General features: G+C 44.9%; 1 protein-coding gene across 1 annotated transcript; it reads left to right on the top strand.

Moving 5' to 3' along the window:
* Positions 1–603: 603 nt before the first annotated feature.
* Positions 604–10,131, top strand: BOD1 (biorientation of chromosomes in cell division 1; the record flags this gene model as incomplete). The annotated part of the gene is made up of 4 exons (XM_079702826.1): positions 604–840; positions 4,378–4,502; positions 8,165–8,361; positions 9,341–10,131. The coding sequence occupies 3 exons, from the start codon at positions 604–606 to the stop codon at positions 8,358–8,360; spliced, it is 558 nt and encodes a 185-aa protein (XP_079558952.1). The 3' UTR covers position 8,361; positions 9,341–10,131.
* Positions 10,132–17,744: the final 7,613 nt, after the last annotated feature.

The raw sequence follows: 17,744 nt of genomic DNA, 5'->3' as shown, positions 1-17,744 counted from the left end.
GCGCGGGAATGCATGTTAAAAGCACAGATTCCTAGGCCCCGACCCAGAAATATTGAATCAGAATCTCTAAGGGACAAACCTGTGAATCTATACTTTCAATCAGCCTAGCAGACGATTCTTATAATCAGGCACTTTGGAACGCGCTGATTTAAAGAGAGAGGGCAGTAACGGAGCGAGGAAGGCCAGCCCAGGCTGCAGCAATCACGAGGGTCTAAGCCTACAAGTCCCATACTGCCCCGCAAACTGGAGACGAGAGTCCGGAGCCTGCCGGGAGATGTAGTTTCCGTCGGCCAGACCTCTGCCTATAAGAAAGCCGGAGATGACTGCCGGAAAACCTCCTGCCCCACAATGCAGAGGTCGGCGGTGTCGTCACCCGGAGAGCGCCCTGGATGGGGCGGGCGGTTTCTGCCGCCTCTACCACCACCTCTGCTACCTCAGAGCCTGCCGTCGCCGCCACCGCTGCCGTCCCCGCCGCCACCCCTTCCTCCTCCCCCGCCGCCGCCTCCTCCTTCTCCGGCCCCTCGGCCACCTCTACACGACCCAGGCCCTCTGTCCTTGAGAGGAATCCGTATTCAGTCTCCTTCGCGGGCCCGGGGCGCAGCCATGGCGGACGGCGGGGGCGGGGGAGGCACCGGCGCGGTGGGCGGCGGCGGCGCCGGCCAGGCCTCGGCGGGGGCGACGACAGGCGCGACGGGGGCCGGTGGGAGCGGCGGCCCCATCAACCCGGCCTCACTGCCTCCCGGTGACCCGCAGCTCATCGCGCTCATCGTGGAGCAGCTCAAGAGCCGGGGGCTGTTTGACAGCTTCCGCCGGGACTGCCTGGCCGACGTGGACACCAAGGTAGATTAGGCCGCCTGGGCTCAGGCGGGCCGGGCTGGGCAGGAGGCTGCCAGGGTTGCATTTCGCATTTCCAAAGGAGAGAGGAAAACAAAAGACACCTTAAAAATCTCAGCAGCGAGGAGACCGCTTAGGGCAGTATAGGAAGCTTTCTGAGGGATGCCCACGTGGTTTCGGCTCCCAGCCCCATCACTATTCGGTGCGACTTAGCCCAGTCGCATCTCTCAACTTGGGGATCCAATACCGGTTTCACAGCCTGTCTATCTCCTGTCTTTCCCAAGATGGGACTCCTTTAAAGCCCTCAGTAACAAATCTCAGTATGTTAAAAACAGTGGAGAAAACCAGGTAAGTAAGCGTGAATGGTTTGAATGCACAATCATCAGCCTGTAATAACTATTTGTTCCTTTTCTCTAGCTTAGTGATTTGCAGACTTCTATGCACAGGTAATTAAGGTACATTGTTGTAGAACCAGCACCCTATTTTGTTCTCCATCATTGATTGAAAGGGATTTGGTGCCTATTTTAGATCCTAATGCCATAGGTCAACCAAGTCAACAGGTAGTGCAATGCTGTTTCACTTTACCTGCTTGCCAAGGTTCATTTGTATTCAGTGAAGTCATGTGTGTTAAGTGTCAGACAAACAGCAGTTGCTGGAATATTCGTTTACTCCCTTTTCAGAAGCTTCTCCAACAAGACTTAGGAGGCTCTGTTACTGAATGGGCTGCTAGAGGGAAGTGATTTCTCCTCTCTGAGCCTATCATGGAAATCTTTTGCGTACCTCACAGCAAGATTGTGAGCTTAAAACTAGGCCTTAAAAATAGGGAAAGACCTTGTCCATGTACCCATTAAACATTTATTGATGGGGTTTGTGGATACAGGAACGAGCAAGTCACTACCCAGTCCTCAAAGATTGTATTCTAGGGTAGAAAACTGAAACGTAGACCAGATAGTATAAATAGTAAGTGGTGTATGCTGTTATTCTCCAAGATTAAAAACTCAAGGACAAGTGCTATCCTTGAAATGGGGTATTTAATTTTCCTTATTTAAGGTTCCCAGGTACGTATTGACAGAGCTTTCACCTTTCCCAGTACTGGGTGTTCTCAACTTCCCATTGCAAGTTCTCCACTCATGTTTCATTTGTCTCACTGGGTTTTGTGTGGCTTAATCAATGTAGTATACATTTCTTTAAATCGGTATTGAGAATCTGTTGGGGGAGGGGGAATTGGAGCCTTCACCACTTAACACCTCCATAGATGTTCTTTCTGGTAGTCACCTGGTTGTCTTAATTCTTGAAGATAGTGTGTTTTAGGCACATCCTTTGTTGCTTTAGTCCCATGGTTCTCAAACTGTGACCCCTGGATCATCAGCGTCACCTGACAACTTGTCAGATTTACATATTGTTAGGCTCCACCCCAGACTACAGACATAAAAAGTGTACTGATGGTGTTTGTAATTTACTTTGCAGTGCATCCAAAATATAAACAAACAGAACAAACTGATAGGTGAAGAAGAGACGGAGATAGTGATAGTAAGTATAATAAAATGTTAGTGGCAGGCACATTAGGTCCTTTCACTTCATGAACTGAAGGGGTTATTCTATATTGTCAGGGTCTACTAAGGTTTGGTGGTGACAGCTGTCCTTTGTCCTTTTCCCTGTGAACTGTTTCTATCTAAAACTGGGTGAGTTATTTTGAATCATAGAAGGTATAGTATCAGGATTAATGGTTAAAAGCTACAAATCTAATTCTAACTCCTGTAAGCAAAGGGGAGAATCTGTTGGCTTATGGGATCTAAGGAAAGATAGAATGAACAAACTGCCAGAAGGGTAGGGATGCATTTGGAACCAGGGATGCTCCGCTAGGGCTGTCTTTCATGCCTATTCTTCATAACTCTTTTAACTGTCACTGCAGAGCAGAGTCATCCATTTGGTTACTAGTATCTATTGGTTACATCTTACAGCTTCTTCCTCTAGAAACAGCTCCAGTTCAAAAAATCCCAGGAAGTGTCTGCATTGTCTCAACATGGGTAGGCACCCACCCCTGTAGCCAGGAGAACATGGCACCCACTGCCCTACCCACAGTAGTGGGTAATGAAGAGGGGAAGATGGTTACCAGGAAAAAGGAGTTGCTAGGCAGACAGTACATGGGTATCTGTGAATTTTAGTCCTCACCCATCTCCCTGCCTTACTCTCTCCAGGTTTGGTGGAGAGTCTTCATGTCTGTGAGTCATGGCCTTTGGGAAGAGCCCATTCATGGAGTTGAGGCCTATTGATTCCTTTGTCAGTTTCATTTACCTGACTGTTAGCAAACTTTTGTCACAGTAACACTACATAATAAACCAAATCTCAGTGACTTATAACAAGCATTTGTTCTCATGCTGATGGGGCTACAAGTCAGCTAAAGTTCCTCTGATCTAGATAGGCTTGGTGCTCAGCTGTAGGTGGCCTGGGCTTGGGTCCAAGCTGTGGGTTGGGGTAGGTCTGCTGCACATGTGCTCATCCTAGGTCCCAGGCCAAATGGACAGGGGCTGCAAAGGATATGCCCTCATCAAAGGTCACCAGAGTACAAGAGCCAAGCCAGGTGGCACAGCCACATTTAGGACCTCTTGTCACTAACACTCCATTGGCCAGAGCAAATCACGCTGCTAAACGCAGTGTCACTGGGGTAGGGAAGTATTCTCTGCCCATAGTGGGAGGAGAGAGGAATGAAGTGTGAACAGCAGTGCACACTGCTACACCTGGTTTGGAGAAGAACAGCTAGTGGTGCCAGAAGGTCTTGGAGGCTTAGAACATGCATTCCTTATGTTCACATGGAGTCCTTGTGTTCATCAAGTTCCTTTCTGATTTTGTTCTGATCCTAGTTGGGTCTAGAACATTTGAGACCAATAAGTGCCTCTCAAGCTCCTTTTGGGACTTAAGTTTTGCTTCCCTTTAGCCTTTCCCAGTGTTCCGTAGGCTTTGACTTCAGTGTGCATTCATGAGTCATGCTGAGGGTTGGGTGGAGAACTTTCCTGAGGCCTTGCTTGTTGCCAAGAAGACCCTGTGAGGTAAGCAGGGCAGTAATATTTGTTTTACAGACGGAAATAACTGAGACTCAGGTTGGCTGACCTGTCGAAAGTCAGAGAGCTAGTAAGCAATGGAGCTGGACTAGAACCCATTTCCTTTGATTTGGAAACGGCCTGGGTCTAACCTTGGCTTTACCACATTTTAGCCTTGTAGCCAAGTTGTTTACTTTTTCTAAGCCTGTATCCTCTAACATGAGAGCAGGAGAGAGCCAATAGGACCTCCCTCGTAGAGCTATTTGAAAAGTAAGTGGGGTAATAAAGCATCTGGCATTGTACCTACCCACCATAAAGCAGGCACACATGTTGGTCATTAATCCATGCTCTGCCATGCTGCGTGGTGATCTTCATGGACACGATGGGAGTGTATTTAAGGACCTGAAATTCTGCGTTTCTATGAAAAGCAGTGTTCTGAATGACTAATTTCCAAAACTTTGGTGCATGTAACTTCTGACGTTGCCCCTTCTTTTTAATATTTTAGCCAGCTTACCAAAACCTGAGGCAGAAAGTGGATAATTTTGTGTCAACACATCTGGACAAGCAGGAGTGGAATCCTACGATGAACAAAAACCAATTGCGAAATGGTCTGAGACAGAGTGTGGTTCAGTAAGTAAGCAGAATTGAGAGCGAAAAGGCAGTAATCACAAGCGTGACTCGCAAGAAGGCCAACGCAAGGCACTGTTTGGTCAAGATGCATGGTACTTTCCAGCAAATATGACATACAAGTTACAGCAGGCCCCGCCCCTATTAAAGTTAAGGTTCAAGTGAGCAAAGAACTCAATTGAAATTCTTGCTACCCACACAGGCCTCCCATGCACACCTCTACCAGGAAAGATATTCCAAACTGTAAGACATATTTCATACTCTTTGAAGTAATGGCAGCTTTCAGGAAGGCATGGAGTCTTATTAAAGTATATTCTTCACAGTAGCAAACTGAACCTTAGTTAATGAGGTGCTACTGATTGCTCATCCAAGTGACTTCTCAGTGTCACTGGCACAAAAGTGGTGGTGGCTCATGAAATCCAGTGTCCTAAGATAAGCTTTTTCTAATCCATTCAGAATCCTTTTTTTGCTCTTAATACCAGCGCTTATGTTCAGGTTTTCTTGACCCACTGTCTCTCCTGGAATATCTAAAAGCCTGTGAAGCCTTCCTCTTTAAAAACAGAAATATCAGGGAATTGTGCTGAGTGAAAAAAAAACCCAGTATCAAAAAGACAGTGGTGCACGATTCCATTTCTGTAACATTCGTGAACTAACATATAATTATAGGGATGGAGAACAGATTAGTGACTGCTAGGGCTTAGGGTCGGGAACGGTGAGTGTGGCTAGAAAGGAGTAGCGTGAAGGGGGTAGGGTACAGGTGAGTATCTTAATTGTGGTGGTTACATGAAGCTCCTCATGATAAAGTTGTGCAGAGCTACCCACGCAGACGCACATGAGTGCAGCTGTAACTGAGATGTAACCGAGGTCAGGAGAGTACCCATGCTGGTTTTCTGGATTTTTGCCCCCACCCCCTTTGTTTTTGGAGGTATAATTGACATACAGCATATTGGTTTCAGGTATAATTAGTTTCAAACATAAAGATTCAATATTTGTATATATTTTGAAATGATCACCACAGTAAGTCTAGTTAACATCCATCACCACATATAGTTACAGAATTTTTCCTTTTTCCTGTGTTCCTGGCTTTGATGTACGGCAGTTGTGCACAGTACAAGCATTCGGGGTGGCTGGGTAAAGGAGTGCATGGACCTCCCTATGTAATTCTTTGCAACTTTCTATGGATATCTAATTTCAAAATAAGTTTTGTAAAATAGAAAACGATGCTTATTAACAAGCTGGCACTTTTAGTATGGCTGTATGGCTGATGAAATCTGAATCTTTTTAAATGAAACTAAAATTTATAAAAGCTCTCGGAGTTAGGGAAGAAGCATGATACCAAAAGATGCCCAGTGCCTTGTCATTCTGGATTTATCACCCATTGCCTTTCTGTTTCTCTAGGGAGCAGACTGTGGCACAGGGATCTTTCAGAGAGAAGGGGACGATAGCTTCTGCTTACTGAGCAACTATTTCATGTTTGGCACTGGTCCCTATATGTGTTATTGCTAATCCTTACAAAAAACCTATTTGACAGCTGCAGTAACAAATCAGATGAAACTTTTTTTTTAACTCTGCCTTCTAAAAGATTGGCAAGCATATTAAGAAACTAAATCAAAACACCAAATATTTGAAATATTTGAAAGGGTGCCATTAATGGTATGAAAACTGTCAACATTACTGTTAATTTCTAATACACAATGTCATTCTTGAGGTATGCATGTGGCGCTTCTCTTTATATACCTTTAATATGAAATGTAACACAGAAAGGTGCTTAGAACAGAGATGCAGTATAACAAGTAATTAGAACATCCCTGTAGTCACCACCCAGGTTGAGAAATAGAACTTACCAGCACCCTCCAGAACACCCCGGCCCTGCTTCCCTCCTTTCTTGATATACCTCCCTCCTCTCAGAAGGTTACCATACTTCTGAGTTGGATGGTCATTCTTTCCTTGCTTTTTTTTCATAGTTTTACCACCTATGTAAATATTTCCTCCTTTTTGATTTGATCTAGAATGTGTTGAACCTGAAAACATGAATTTGGATGTAATACTGAGACATTTCTATGTGATTCTTGCTAACATTTTGAATTTGAGGCAAATTCTAATGAAGTTTTAAAGTGAAGATTTGCTGCTTAACCCTATAGATGAAACACCGCAGCCCTCAGCATTGTCTGGCTGGCCTGGCTGTTCAGGTCCAGAAGCTGTATCCCAGTTCTGCAGCGTGGAGGGCTTAACAGGAAATCAGGCTCTACTGTTGAACCTAATTATGACTGATAAGTCTTCTAATTGCATATTTGTTCGTTTCATCTTCTGTTTTAGGCTCCTGACAAGATCCTGTTTTCTCCAAACACTTTTAAAATCTCCAAGAAAGGGAGCTACACTCTTGGTACTTTGTTTTCCTTGGTCAGGCTTTCACCTCCAGTAAAGACCCCTGTGAATCTGACCTGGGAAGCGGGGTGGTGTAGGTGGACAGCCATTGGCTTGTGCCTAAGGAGAGGTGACTTTGCTTCCCCACTGACCCATGGCCTGCTGCTGACCTCTCTGTGTTCCACGGTGCTCATCTCTAAGGGCACACATTGTCTATTGGCGTCTGCCCAAAAGTGCCTCTGTACTCTAATGGTGGTCTGTTTACATCTAGGCTTTCTGTTGATAAGCTGCCAGTTCCCACTGGATCTAGGAAGCACTTTATTCACTACTCAGCCTAACCAGTTCAAGGCCTGTTTCTCATCTCACTTATCACTGTGTGTGTCCACCCAGTTGTCTCCTGACACACCATTTGCCCCATTACTGCAGGACCTATTTTTACCCAAGCAAAAGCTTGAATGGTCTAAGAACTCAGGTCTAAAGGAAAGTAAGTAAAACCTGTCCACCGTGCTTGTGATGGTATTTGACTGTTTTAATCCTTTGAGGAGAACAATTCAGTTTGACCCTGCATGGACTATTTTCCAAACTCTTCAAATGAGATTTGTTTCCTATGACCATAATCTTCCTCACTACCCACCCCTGGTGTTTGAATATAGACATCTTGACTAATTTTTGCTCTATTTCAGAAAGGATTGGAGATGTATTTTAGCCCCTTAGGGACTGAGAACCAGTCTGTTTCTTGTCTGTTTACTTGTTTGCTTCCAAGTTGCCTAGTATGTGTCATAGGTAACAACCACAGCCAAAGGCCTTGTTGAATTGCTGGTGATGCTGTAAACATTCCCAGCCCTGACTGATTTGTGTTGTATAAGATTTAGGGCTTACTAGCCAGGTTGCTGCTGGAGGCTGCTTCTCCTGTGTTGACTTGTGAGAGGATAGATATTGAAGGAAATGGAGTCAAGTGGGAGGCTTACTGGCTTTGACAGATTGAGGTTTTCAACTCTCCCCGTGCCGTCGGATCTTTCCTACCATATTGTTACTTGCTCTTTGTCTTTGGGACAGTTTTGTGTGGTTCTTTTGTACAAGGTTGAGGTGAGAGTGGATGAGATTGTGAATTAGGAGTAATGATAGCTGCTGGTCGTGAATTGCCCTCTAAAGATATCATGGCTTGAGCCCTATGTGGTAAGTGGACCGCCCTGTGAAAGAACTCCTTCAAGGGGCTATACTTTGGACCAGGTAGACGTTTATTGGGCTCTCTCATGACACTTGGAGGCTAAATAATGGAATGATCTGTTTGTCTCCTCAAGGTCAGGGATGTTGGAAGCTGGAGTGGACAGAATTATTTCCCAGGTGGTGGATCCCAAACTAAACCACATCTTCAGGCCACAGATAGAACGAGCAATTCACGAGTTCCTGGCGGCCCAGAAAAAAGAAGCTGTGCCAGCACCCCCTCCAGAGCCTGAAAGCCAGGACCCTCCAGCTCCATCCCAGGATGCTTCCTAAGGTCCAGTATCCCATCTTTTGTCCAGGAACATTCACCTCTGGCTTATAGATATAGAAAATGGATAGAAAAGGAGTAAGCCTATTTTTTAGGGTCATGTTTCTTGTCTATTCAGAAAAGTATTTACTGCAAATGGACTTCATTTTGTTATGAGTCATTTTTTACTGAGAACTAATTAGTAATGTTTTCCTGTGTCCATGAGTATGATTTTCTGTGCCAGCAGAGCTAAACGTTTAAGCTGTGAATAGATGTTTCATTAGAAACCACCTGGGATGATTGGTGTGCACAAGGCAAATTCAGATGAAAGTCTTGTTGTTCTGAAATTGTTTAAATGAGCCTCTCCCCTGGACATGAGTTAACTTGGGTTTACAGTTTTTATATAAAATCAAGCAGTGCATTCTAAAGTGGCATCCTAAATGGGACTCAGAGTCTGCTTTAAGCCCTGCTGGATTTCCTTGTATTTAGTAAGGATTTCAATTCACCACTGTCAGTTACCGTGGGATTCTTCTGTTATGAGCACTCCTTTTTTTCTTTTTTTACATTTGAAATTTAATTTTAAAAATCAGCTCTAGATGCACAAAACAATGCTTTTTGCAGAGCTTGGGACACATTAGTAAACATAATCAGCAATCACCAAGTAAGCAGTGGCAGACTCTTAACTCAGCCATTGTTGGTAACCATCAGGGTGTGCCTCATCCCCTCATTCTACTTCAGTGTTCTCTTTGTAAGATTCTTTAAGATGTCTGTTACTTTTGATAAATAAAATAAGCATCAGTGAGTGAACAAAGTGAGAACATCAGGCTCACATGGGGCACTCGAGAGGAATTGTCCCTTTGTACCTATCTATATTAGGAGAAGACCTCAATTCCATTATGGAGTGTAAAACATTCATTTCAAGTCTTTCTAGTTTAATTCCTTTGGGGACATAAAATTAAACATAACACAAAACTAACATTTTGATATGATTATCTTTTCTTTTTAGAATATGCCTGACACATTTTGGAAGCTCCATTGAATTAATGGTGAAGAACTGGATTCAGTTACATAAGAGTACAACTTCAGAGTGAAGACAGGCCAAGGTCGTCACTGACTTCACAATTCAACATTGACTGTGGGGCGGTGTCCAGATAAAGTAGAGAGCAAGTGGGCCAGTAGGAGAATTGACCATGTGGGCCCCACCTCGTGCTGCCGTCTGGCCAGCCTGTCCAAGGGGTGACACCCAGTAGATACTACAGATACATTAAGAAACACTACATCAACTTGGGGTTGTCCTGAAACAAACCTTTGTACTTGAACTTAGAGACTGTGTATGAATTTTAGGGTTTGTGCTTGGGGATAAGCAACAGCTACAATGAAGGAACATAACCAGTCCCAAAGATGCAATTTCAAGGAATGACAGTAAAGGTTAGCCAGGAGTAGGTATTTGACAATGCTTATTTGATACTGTTGCTCAGAGTTTCAAATAAGAGTGTACAAGCCATTAGCATCAAATAGCTTTAAGGTTGTTGTGACCCTCTTGTCCATGACTCTTTAGCTTCCGTTTCCTTTCCCCTGTAAGAGGTGTCAAAATGTGGGACCCTAGAATGCATGAGGAAATGTAGACTTAGGTATAAGGAAAAATATTTGCAGGCTCTCTGTCCAGGGCTTCTTCCTATCCTGCAAGGGCTAGTGAGTCTTCGGTGTGTTTATTTTATTCTCATGTTTGTGTTTTTTAGAAGGTGAATAATTAATAAGTGGCTTAAGTTTTGTAATTAAATCATTTGATACTCTGAAGCTTCGACTAATTCTTAGACCCCAGGTGCGCAGTGTAACCTTTTTCCTCGGCCTGCATGCCATTCCTGTGCACAACACGACTTAATGGCAGTGAAGGACTGGTAGACATGCCTTGGAAGTACCGTCGTCCTGCAGCTAGTGGGTGTAGCTGGAAGTGAGCAAGACGTTCCTCTCTTCCCCAGACTATTCCTGATGCCAGTCTTTAGTTGAGCGTAGTGTGTTCTATCAGTGTTTCCCAAACTTGTTTGTGGAAGTGTCACCTGGGGATTTTAAGAAAAAAATGCATAATCTGATTCAGAAGTCCTGGGAGGACCTGAGAGTGTTTCTGACAGGTTCCAGGTGATGACTCGGCATTTTGCATCCCAAGCCTTGGATGATACCAAAAATTACTTTAACTAAGTGTCTTTCGTTTTTAGTTGAGTCTACTCCTGGATATTGTTACTCAAACTTTAACCTGTTTAGACTTGCACCTTTACCATCAATACCTGTAAGTTAGGACTGCACTTCCATATTTAGCAAGATGTTCGGGCAACATGTGCCCTTAGTTTAAAAGCAAGCTGACCACATGTTTAGGGCAGGCGGCAGTTACTTCTAAAGTGTGTTCTGCTTCCAGCTGAAACAGGTTGGTGTCCTTTTCAGTTTGGGATTCAACTACCAAGTCCTCAGTACCCGGAGAAGGGCCCCTCTAGTCCTCTTCACTCCGCTAATAGGTAAACATGGAATGACCAGTCTTACCAGTCCTATGCTCTGCAAGGAAGCTTCTCAGACTAGTATCCCCTCTTCAAGACCATGAGCCTCCTTCCCTGGGAGGCCTCTGCCACCGGAGGGAGGCCTCAGCAGAGCCCCTTTCTGTCAACCCGGCCAAAATCCTGCCCATCCAACACTGACCTCAACCCAGTGACAGGGCAGAGTAGAGCAACCCAGGGAAGGTGGCCTTCTGCCCACAAATGCCCAAGTGACTGTTGTGTATATGCCCAAGTGACTGTTGTGTATGCTTTTTGGCGGACAGTTTTTCGTCCATCTCAGTTCTCTTTTTTTCGATTACTAGAGAAGAGTGTACCAGTTGATGAGAAACACCATAATTTTCACAGAATGTTAAATACGCCAAGATACCAAGGAGTTTTGTTCTTTTTTTTTAAATCAGTGTTATATCCACTAAGTCACTGTAGACTAGAGATAATTTTTTCAAATGAAATCATCAGATTACAGGAGTAACTAAACTCATCACTACTTTTGGGACAGAGGGCTGACTTTGACTCTTAGCTGAGCCAAGGTGAAATGGAAGTAGTGCCCATATTCCCTTGAGTAAATGTGGTTAAATCGGCAGGCCGGGAAAAGGAGACCAGACAAACAGCACCAGAGGGGCTGGGAAGCCCAGAGCCACCTCTGCTCTCTCCTTAATAATGGGTCACCGGCGAAGCCTATTTGCATTCTCAGTGGAGTCCTCATGCTTGTGTATTAGGTTAGGTGTGCAGAGCCTAGAAAATTCGTGTGTTCTGAGATAAAGTAGAAGAATTCCTCCCTGAGGAGGATGAGGCCACCCAAAAATATCTCATCCTGAAACACCCTTGCTATATTCACTCCTAAACAAGAAACTAGTTGTCTCGGACCTCAAGGCTTCTCTCCTTATAGTTGGAAAAACCAGTGCCATTTGCAAAAACCTCGTGAAGCACAGAACTAGCCTTTGTAAGACATCACCAAATATTACCAACCTTTAGAAGCCATCAAAGCCTTAGAGTCACGGTGATAAGAAGAACCCCATGCTCATTTTTGTAGTCCATTTCTTTGACCTGGGGCAGTGTCTACAATTACTACTGGAGACGATTGCCCCCAGCGTGTTCCCAATTACTAGCCTAAGTGCTTGATTGGTATTGCCAAACCACCATGTCCACCTAGTCATGACTGTCTAACTCCTTCCTGGCTTGTAGTGAAGTTTGTGGCTCCTAGATCAGATTTTCAATCGTTGTTTTATCCTATTTCTGTTGTTTAACATTAACTTCTATTTACTCATCAGGGGATGGGTGTCGGGATTCCCATGCATCCTGGAACACTCATTAGCACTGTGGGCTGAATAAATACTAGCAGATTCATTACAGCAGTGCTTCTGAAAGCATACCACCCAACCACCAGCAAGCATCATCAGTATCACCCTGGAACTGTTAGAAATGCAGCCCTGATCCCAGATCTACTGATTCAGAGACTTGGAGGAGGGGCCAACAAGCCTTCCAGATGATTCTGATGCACACTAAAAATCATTTTCACTTTAGGAAAACTTTGGAAAGTCAGTGCTGCTGACTGGTAATGATGGTTTAATTATATTAGTGGATAAACATAATGTCTACATAGTGTATAAAATCAGTGTCTCTCCTGCTCCTGAGGCACAAGACTCTCATCTCTCTCTCTCTCTCTTTTTTTTTTTTTTTTTGCTAATTCTCCCATTAGTCCCTTGCAAGGACTGTGCGTTTGGCCATTTTGGCTTAGAAATGTCTGCATGTAATTTAAACCTCCTTAGCTTTCAAAAGCTATCGGCCATCTTCTGAAGATGAGTTTGCTAAGCAGCTCAGAATTTTACCAGGAACTCTGCAGAAAGGCCTTCAGTGGCTCCTAAAGTTAGAGGAGAGATGTGCAGGGACCCAGCAGAGGTCAGGGCCTGGCTGGTGCCTGAGGCTGGCACTGAGGTTTGGGCTCGAAAATCATGTCTGGATCAGCACTGGCAAGAGGCCAGGCTCTGCCTCATTCGGCTGCCCTAAGGCTGCCGAAGATGGGGTGGGAAGCAGACAGGAAAGCTGGCGCGGCCAAGTTTTCTTTAGCACTGTGCATTGCACACTGTCCATCACCTTACCCGTGGAGGAGCCAGGGGGTCAGCTTTTATGGTCTTGTCCCTGGGGATGGGCTCAACTCCAAGGCCGTGCAGTAATAATTACCTGTCCTCTCAAACTGGTCACACCGCCTGAGACCCAGCCAGTCTTTCTGACTCCAGTCTCCAAGCTGCCATTTGGCCATTCCTCCTGAAACACTGCTTTCATCAAGTATCGTCCTCACTCACAAACCTTTGAAAGGAAGAAGCAAGTGAACTAGGCACCTACGAGGTGGTAGACATTTTCATAGGCACAACTTCATTTAATTCTCATGACCCTGTTAGGTAGGATCTATCCTCTGTTTTATGGATGAGGAAACGAAGACTCAGAGAGGTGAAGCATCTTACTCATTACACAGCTATTAAATAGGGAAGCAAGGTTTGAAGCCAAGTCTCTCTGAATTCAAAGCCCATGTTTCCCCGTCCGCCTCGCCGTTTGCTACTCTGCCGCCCTATTACTTAACAGAACAAGTCCCAGCTTGTCAGTCCTCCGGGATCCTCCCCTCATTCCACAGGTAGGCCCAAATCAAATCAACGTGACCTCCTTCTACTCCTCAACACATGCCCTTAGTTCTAGCCAACCTTTGCTCCCCTCACTCAAGTGCATGTCACAGGGCAGAGTTTGCCAGCTGACAGGCTGCTCTGCTGTGCCCTCTAACCATGTTCTATTGGCCAAGGAGTTGTGACTATTGTCTATTAATAACCGATTTTTTTTTTTTTTTTTTTTTTTTTTGCAGTACGCGGGCCTCTCACTGCTGTGGCCTCTCCCGTTGCGGAGCACAGGCTCCGGACGCGCAGGCTCAGCGGCCATGGCTCACGGGCCCAGCCGCTCCGCGACATGTGGGATCTTCCCGGACCGGGGCACGAACCCGTGTCCCCTGCATCGGCAGGCAGACTCTCAACCACTGCGCCACCAGGGAAGCCCAATTACCGATATTTTTAAATGGGGAGATTTCCATATAGATCTGTATTTCTGGCTCCTAAAGGAGAATGTCAAGGTTTGGAAACACTTTCATATTCCCACTGGCTAACAAACAGCCCAAGTTTGATAGCAGCTCACCATTTCAGATGAGTGGGACATGCAGATGCCACTGGCTGGCTTCACCCATTTCCATCACCCTGCTGGCCCCTGAGGACATTTGAGTTGGAAATACTTGCCCTAGAGGGTCATTATCTTGTGATTATTTTAAATTATTCAAAAACAGCTCTTTAGCTGTCTTCTAGACCTTCATTTCCCATGAGACTAGATTGTTAAGCTACCCGATTTTGGTTCTAGAATTTTCAAGATAGGAAGGGTGCCTGCGGTTCCCTCACATCCCTGTCTGGGTGTCTACATAGAACCACCCGAGGACACATGAGGGTGACAGGATGTAGACAGCATGGAGAGGCGGGTGAGGTGCAAGGAGGAAGCAGGCAGAAACCAGCACCCAGTGTTCTCAGAAGCCTCTCAGAGGTGCCCCAAGAGGCAGTCTCCCGAGCCAAGGCCAGAAGAAGGCTTATGTGGGGAACTAATCAGTGTATGTAGCTTAACGTTTTGTAAATGAGAGTGAAGGATAGCAGAATATGCCGCTCCAAACTATGACCGTGGGAGTTGAGGACGTGCCTCCACAAAATAAGCTGCTTTAGTACACTGACTACTTTGAGCTGTAGGCCCTTGAAAAAGAGCAAATGCAGGGAGAGGCTTTCTCTGAACTCCTCTTATCTGCCTAAAGACAGGTCCTCCAAAAGGAACTCAGTTGTCATTGAGGGCCCCTCTTTGGGTAATTTGGTTGATTGATTGATCCAGCTAATTATCTTATTGATTTAAAGGAATAATGCTTGTATGTGGGAAGACATCCCAAGGGTACAAATGGGTTTAACAGAAGTTTCCCACCGTGTCCCTCCAGGCTTCCAGATACCCTCGCTGTTATCCAGTCTATACAGACCTCTCCAGAGACAGTCTGTGCATATATAAGCACGTAAGTTTTCATACCTGTCTTCAGCTGGGACACACTCCACCTCTCTAACTGCCCACAGAAGAAGTTCCTAGGAAGGGGGAGATAGTGGGCTGGGGGCTGAATAGTCCACAAGTCTTGGAGGTGGGAGGAGGGGTAGTGGGGAAAACGGCAGCCGGCCTGTGGAGTTATGGAGTCAGTGATGCATAACGATCAGAATAAGAGGAGGTCGGCTGCTTTGAGAACTTGCTCTGTGCTGTCCACTACAGCCGCTACATGAAGGGCTTCCCCATGGGGTCTCTGACTCTGCACTATGAAGACAGTGTCCTTGTCACCAGTAACAAAGAAAGAAACAAGCACTCACCTGAGATCTCAGTAACAAGTGTCAGAGCTGAGAAGCTGTTCACCTCCAAAGCCTAGCTTTTTTTCCCCCTCCAATTTCTTTTATTATGGCAAAATATACATACCATAAAATTTACCATCTCAACCATTTTTTCAGTGACATTAAGTACATTCATCTTGTTATGCAAACATCACCACCATCCATCTCCAGAACTTTTTATATTCCCCAACTGAAACTCTATACCCATTAAACAATAACTCCCCATTCCCCCTCCCCCAACCCCTGGCAACCACCATCCTACTTTCTGTCTCAGGAGTCTGACTACTCTAGGTACCTTATGTAAGTGAAATCGTACAATATTTGTCTTTTTGAGACTGGCTTATTTCACTCAGCATAATGTCCTCAAGGTTCATCTATATTGCAGCATGTGTCAGAATTTCCATCATTTTTAAGGCTGTATAATATTCCATGGCATACACACAGCACATTTTGCAAAGCCTAGCTTTCAACCACAGCACTGAGCGAAGATGCCTGACTCTTAGTAGATGTTTAATAACTTTTTAAAACTTTTTCCTTTTCCTTTGAAATGATTTCAAACTTACCAAAAAGTTGTAAGAATACTAAAAATAACTCTTTTTCCTGAACCATTTGAGAGCAGTTGTTGACATGATGCCCCATCACCCCCAAGTACTTCAACATGTAATTCCTACAAACAAGGACAGTCTCCTACATAGCCACAATAAGAGCATTAGGAAATGAACATTAATACATGACTACCATTAACCTGCAGACCTTCAGTTTTGCCAGTTGTCCCGATTATATCCTTTACAGAGAAAGGATTCCGTTCAGAATCACATGCTACATTTAGTTGTCGTGTCTCCTTTGATTCCTTCAATCTGGTATAGTTCTTTATAAAGACAACAGGCCAGATCTTTGGTAGACTAGTCCTTGGGTTTGTCTGACGATTCCTCATGGTTAGATTCAGATTCTGCATCTTTGGCAGGAATATCACAGAAGTGATGCTGTGTTCTTTTCATAGCATCCTACTAGGTGCATGATTTAGGTTGTCCCTTTGCTGGTGATGTTCGCCTTGATCACTTGATTAAAGATGTGTCTGCCAGGTTGCTGTTTTATCCCTTTGTAATTAATTAATATCTTGTGGGGAGATACTTTTAGACTTTGTAAACATTCCACTCTTCATCAAACATTCACACCTATTGATGTTTCTCTGCTGAACTAAGTATCCCTGTGACAAGGGCCAAGTGGTCATTTTCTAATTCCATCATTCCTCTACAATTATTAGTTGGCATCCTACTGTAACGAAAGCTTTCCCTTGTCCTCATTTATTTATTCTCATTTATTTCTATTCGTGTTGACCCATGGATTCCTATTTAATCAATGTGTTCTAGTAGTGTTAGAGTTATTTCTTTTGATGCTCAAATTGTCCCAGATTTGGCCAGTGGGTTTTTGTATCCGTGGGACTTTTCTCCATCTCTCTTTCAGCACTTCCTTCCTTTCTGGCACAAGAAGATGTTGGAATCTGCCATTTTTCCAAGGAGGCTTGATTCCTTTGGCTGGTATTTAAAAATCAAATCTGAGAGTTAGATATGCCTCTGCCCCCAGACCCTCTCGGGATTCAACTAGTTTCCTTCCTTCCTTTAAGAGTTACTTTTCTACCGCTTTCCCATTATCCTAAACACATCTACACTGGATCAGTACCACTATTCAGAACTCATCTCCCATCACTGTCACCACCTCAAGCTCCCACTGATGCCCCTCACCCTGTTCTGGCTCCGGCACCGCACTCTCATCTTCTCTCCCCACTCTCCCATCTCCATGCACACTTACCTTGCTCAGTCCCACCTGGTGGCCCTGTGACTTTGCAAACCCTTGACCTGACCCCCACTTCAAGGTCCTATGGTATGAATGGGCCAGGGGATGATGACAATGAAGAGATGAAACGGCAGGGGCAATGGAATCGAATCCACACCACTTGACAGCCCCTGCCAGGTGAAGCAGGTGGCTTGTCTGACTTCAGGCTTGTCCGCAAGAGGAAACAGTAGGGTCACCTCCCGGACGGTGTGGACCACAGAGAGAGGCCTTGGGGTCAAGCTCACTCTTTCTTTTTTCTTTGTTCACACTGTCTCACCATCCCCACCCTCTCCCATCCACTTGTTGAGTCCTCCTGCCATGGCTCAGCGTCAGCCCCTCTGGTGGCAGGCCGCCTGTCTTTCTGATGTCTGCTTATTCCTCATCACCAAGTTAGACCACCTGAAAAAATACCAGTTTGGCAAAAGTCCACAAGCTGTGGAAACTAACAGAAACTTAGTTATATTCCATAAGTTATTAATAAGCTAGGATTTCACTGATGTCCATTCCAAGCACAAATCTCTCCATAAACTCTTGGCAAGTGTGGATGAAAACACAGAGAACATTATTCACTGAAATCGCCGTAAACGGAGTATTGTGTTACGTCATT

The sequence above is a fragment of the Hyperoodon ampullatus genome (assembly GCF_949752795.1).
Source record: "Hyperoodon ampullatus genome assembly, chromosome: 4".
Lineage (NCBI taxonomy): Eukaryota > Metazoa > Chordata > Mammalia > Artiodactyla > Ziphiidae > Hyperoodon > Hyperoodon ampullatus.
The sequence above is the reverse complement of the archived record's forward strand: the minus strand, read 5'-3'. Positions and strand labels throughout refer to the sequence as shown.